At 43.5% G+C, this 5076-nt stretch overlaps 1 protein-coding gene across 1 annotated transcript; it reads right to left on the bottom strand.

The window, feature by feature from the left end:
• Positions 1 to 3017: 3017 nt before the first annotated feature.
• On the bottom strand, positions 3018 to 3515 carry LOC105499136 (cytochrome c oxidase assembly factor 3 homolog, mitochondrial). The gene has a single exon (XM_071070563.1). The coding sequence runs from the start codon at positions 3513 to 3515 to the stop codon at positions 3195 to 3197; it is 321 nt and encodes a 106-aa protein (XP_070926664.1). The 3' UTR covers positions 3018 to 3194.
• Positions 3516 to 5076: the final 1561 nt, after the last annotated feature.

The following is a 5076-nucleotide window of genomic DNA, read 5'->3' as shown; positions in this document are numbered from 1 at the left end:
GTTCAACATAGTACTGGAAGTTCTAACTGAAGCAATTAAGCAAGAAAAAGAAGGAAGAAAGGAAGGGAAGAATAAAACCACTTCTGTTCACAGATGACATGATTTTATATGCAGAAGATCAGACACACACAAAACCTGTTATGGCTATTAATAACAAGCAAATACAGCAAAGTTTAGGATACAAAATCAACATACAAAAAATCAGTAACATTTCTATACACTAACAATGAGCAATTTAAAAAAGAAAATGAAGAAAAAAATTGCATTTACACTAACATAAAAAAATATAAAATACTTAGGAATAAATTTAACCAAGGAAGCAAAAAACTTGTACACTGAAAATTACAGAACATTGCTACAAGAAATTAAAGAAGACTAAATAAATGGAAAGACATCCTTTGTTCAGAGATGATAAGTCTTGACATTATTAAGATGACAATACTAACCAAAGCAATCTCCATTCAGTGTAATTCTTATTAAAATCTTAATAGTGATTTTTGTAAAAATGGAAAAACTCATCCTAAAGTTCATATAAAATCTCAAAGGGCCCCACAAAGCCAAAACAATCGAGAAAAAGAAAGAAAATTTGAACTCTCACATTTCCTGATTTCAAAATATACTACAAAGCTACAACAAAAGCAAAACAATGCAGCACTGGCATAAGGATATACAAATACGTCAATGGAACAGAATACAGAGCCCAGAAATAAATCCTTGCATATTTGGTTGACTGACTTTCAACAGGGGTTTGCAGAGCATTCACTGGGAAAACGACAGTGTCTTCAACAAATGGTGCTGGAAAAATTGGATATCCACATGTAAAAGAATCAAGTTGAACCCTTGCCTTACACCATTTACAAAAATTAACTCAAATTTGCTCAAAAACCTAAAGGTAAGACTATAAAACTCTTAGAAAACACCAGGGAAAACTTTATGACTTGGATTGGGCAATGATTTCTCAGATATTACACCAAAAGCACAGGCAACAAAAAGAGAAAATAGATAAATAGGATTTCATCAAAATTATAAACTTTTGTGCACACCTGTAATCCCAGCAATTTGGGAGTCCAAGGCAGGTAGACTGCTTGAGCCCAGGAGTTCGAGACCAGCCTGGGCGACATTGTGAGACCTCGTCTCTACAAAAACAAACAAACAACAACAAAAGAAAACCTTTTGTGCCTCAAAGGGTACTGTCAAGAGAGTGAAAAGGCAACCCACAGAATGGGATAAAATATTTGTAAATCTTGTATCAATAAAGAATCAATATCCGGAGGCTGGATGAGGTAGCTCACGCTTGTAATCCCAACACTTTGGGAAGCCGAGGCAGGCAGATCACCTGAGGTCAGGAGTTCGGGGCCAGCCCAGCCAACATGGTGAAACCCCATCTCTACTAAAAATGCAAAAATTACCCAGGCATGGTGGCACATGCCTGTAATCCCAGCTACTCGGGAGCCTGAGGCGGAGGTTACAGTCAACCAGGAGGTGGAGGTTACAGTGAGCCAAGATCATGCCACTGCACTCCAGCCTGGGCGATAGAGCAAGACTCCATCTCAAAAAAAAAAAAAAAAAAAAAAAGAATATCTGGAATATATTAACTCCTACATTGTGGTCCCAGCTACTTGGGAGGATGAGGTGGGAGGATCACTTGAGCCCAGGAGTTCAAGTCCAGCTGGGACAACATAAAAAGACCCCACTTCTTTTTTTTTTTTTTTTTTTTTTGAGACGGAGTCTCGCTCTGTCGCCCAGGCTGGAGTGCAGTGGCGCGATCTCGGCTCACTGCAAGCTCCGCCTCCTGGGTTCACGCCATTCTCCTGCCTCAGCCTCCCGAGTAGCTGGGACTACAGGCGCCCACAACCGCGCCCGGCTAATTTTTTGTATTTTTAGTAGAGACGGGGTTTCACCGTGGTCTCGATCTCCTGACCTTGTGATCCGCCCGCCTCGGCCTCCCAAAGTGCTGGGATTACAGGCGTGAGCCACCGCGCCCGGCCTGACCCCACTTCTTAAAAAAAAAAAATTAACTCATTTTTTAAATGGGCAAAAGACTTGAGTAGACATTTCTCTAAAGAATATATACAGATGTCCAGCAAGCACATAAAAAGATGCTGAACGTCACTAATCATTAGGGAAATGCGTATCAAAACCACAATGAGGTCCCACTTCACACTTTTTAGGATGACATTCAAACACACACACACACACAAAATAACAAGTGACAAGTGTTGGTGAGGATGTGGAGAAATTGGAATCTTAGTGGGAATGTAAAATGGTTCAACCCCTGTTAAAAACAGTTTGGTGGCTCCTCAAAAAGTTGAACATAGAATTATCATACAGTTTACAATTCTTCTTCTAGGTATATGCCCAAAAGAATTGAAAGCAGGGACTGGAAGAGATATTTGTACATTCATGTTCATAGCAGCCTAATTTATAATAGTCAAAAGGTGAAAGCAACCTGAGTCCATCAACAGATCAATAGATAAACAAAAATTGTGGTAGATGCATATGATGGAATATTATTCAGCCTTCAAAAGGAAAGAAATTCTGACACATGCCACAACATAGATGAACTTTGAGGACATTATGCTAATTGAAATGAGTCAGTCACAAAGGACAAAGACTATATGATTCCATTTGTATGAGGTACCTGGAGGAGTCAAATGCATAGAGATAGAAGGTTGAACGGGGGTTAAGAGGAGGCAGAATGGGGAATTAGTGTTCAATGGGTACAGAAAGATGCCCCAGGCTTACTTCACCAGATTGTAAATTTTTTTTTTCCAGGAGAATGACTCAGTTTATTATTCTCAATTTGACCCTATCTATCCCACTTTAGGCTCAAACACTGCACAGAGCTGCCTCGCCTAACCTCTTAACAATCACATCCCTGGAAGGTGAAGGGGGTAAACCACAAAGTCAGAAACATTGGGAAAAGCCACAGTCGCATGCACACCTCTCAAGGAAACAAACTACAGAAAGGGCTCAGTCATTGTACACAGCAAGTGTGCAGTGGGCAAATGCTTAAGTTCTTTTGACAGTGGCCAAATGCTTAAGTCCCTGGTTTCTTGGGATCAGTCATGGCCCAAGGTTAGTAAGAAGGCCAACAATGTTGTGAGCAGGATTCAATTTCTACAGGGTCATGGGGCATCCTTCACCATGTGAAGGGGCTCCAGCAGGTTGGACATGATCAACAGCCATCCAGATTAGGATCCTGATGCCCTTGCCAGCGCTCGGGCTCGGGCAGCTTTGGCCTCGTCTTCTAGCTCATCTAGGAAACGCTCCTGGGAAATGGAGTAGAAGGTGTAACCATAAAGAGCTAACACCAGGGCCTCGATGCCTAGGCCGGTCACGATGTTCCGGGTCCGCCGCCGCGGTAGGACCTTCTGCCACTGGGCAAGCTGCGCCGGCCGCATGGAATACAGTTGCTCAGGTGTCAGCTTCTCCCCAGTCGGGTCGATACGCTGAGCGAACGGGGCCTCTCCACGCTTAGCATCCAGAGGGTCACCAGCCCCCGAAGCTGCCATGTTGCCGCTCCTCCCTTTGCAGTCTAAAATTTTTAACTTAATACTACTTGAGTCACCTCTTCCCACTTGGACATCCCTGTTCGCAGGACTGTTCACAGCTGAGGGTGATCAGACCAGGCAGGACCCCTATGGTCTGCATGTGTCATGGTGAAGCCCTCCTTCATCCGGCCCACAGGGCCCCTCATTGAGATTTTCTCTTTCTATTGCTGCTTGTCTTCCTCTTTTATCTTCCTCGTGGAGAACGTCTTTCTGGTGTGTGAGAGAAGCCCCCCTCTCTCCCTGTTTCTAGCGAAGATGTTTTGTTTATACCTACAAATGCTTTCCCTTTCTGGGGCTTAGGCTTTTGGAAAGTAGGGTTGGGAAGACTGTAAGTCCATGTCTTCTTCCTTCCCCACCAGGGCTACCCTAATGGCAAAGGACAGTTACCCTCTGATCCAAGACCGTGAGGAGGTGGGATTCAGAGAAGGGAGCTGGGAGGTCAGTCACGTCCTTATAGAAACAGACCACCAGTAGATCCTACAGGGTTCCAGGCCCAGTGAGGTAGCAGAGGAAGGTTGATACAGAGAGGAAGGAAAAGAGTGAAATTGCCTCCAGGTCAAATTTCACCTTTCTCACAATGTGGTCTGGGGGAGGCTAGCATCTGTGATAACAGAAAAACTTTTCCAAATGCTGATGGCTTCTGGCTGGACATCAAACTTGACAAAGGCATGGATAGATGGTATTTTTATCATTTATCATCTCACTGCTCACTACAAGCAAATCACGTGGCACATAGTAGATTCATTGAGTAAATGAATGAATAAATAAATGGATCAATAAGAAAAGGTCTCACCAAGATTACTTTCCTTTTCTCTTTCCTCCCCAAATTAAACAAAACCTGAAAATAAATTTGATGTGGACCTAGAAGTAGAAGAGACAGTATATTCAGTATTTTTAATGTGCTGAAGGTGCTGAGGTTTCCCTGTGTAACCAAAACACAGGTTCAGTCACTTGCCCCTTGCAGAGTCCAGTGAACAGGAATGAGGTCTGGTATAAAGAAGGTGATTTTGTATTCCAAAGCTAGCTTAGGGGAAGAAGTACAGGCTTCCCTGCCTTAAGGGTACCGCTTCACATTTGGAGCAGAAAGTGGGCACTTTTGGCCAGGAATAGTGGCTCACACCTCTAATCCCAGTTCTTTGGGAGGCCAAGATGGGTGGATCACCTGAGGTCAGGAGTTTGAGACCAGCTTGGCCAACATGGCAAAACCCCATCTCTAATAAAAATACAAAAAATTAGCTGGGCGTGGTGGTGTACGCCTCTAATCCCAGCTACTCAGGAGGCTGAGGCAGGAGAATCGCTTGAACCCAAGAGGTGGAGGCTGCAGTGAGCCGAGATCTGTTCTCCAGCTTGGGCAACAGAGTGAGACTCCATCTCAAAAAAATAAATAAATACAATAAAAAGAAAGCGGGCACTTTTAAAAGGGGACCTGGCATGAATGACATGCAGGGCAGGAAGTGAACAGGTAGGGGTCCACATACTACCTTCAGTGCCTTATCTACCAGGTAGTCAAGTTGGTGCCTTG

This window comes from Macaca nemestrina, chromosome 1, assembly GCF_043159975.1.
Source record: "Macaca nemestrina isolate mMacNem1 chromosome 1, mMacNem.hap1, whole genome shotgun sequence".
Taxonomy (NCBI): domain Eukaryota; kingdom Metazoa; phylum Chordata; class Mammalia; order Primates; family Cercopithecidae; genus Macaca; species Macaca nemestrina.
The sequence above is the reverse complement of the archived record's forward strand: the minus strand, read 5'-3'. Positions and strand labels throughout refer to the sequence as shown.

Bases quoted from the DNA above. Each gene is read 5' to 3' on its own strand.
- LOC105499136 (XM_071070563.1), bottom strand. From the start codon at position 3,515: ATGGCAGCTTCGGGGGCTGGTGACCCTCTGGATGCTAAGCGTGGAGAG.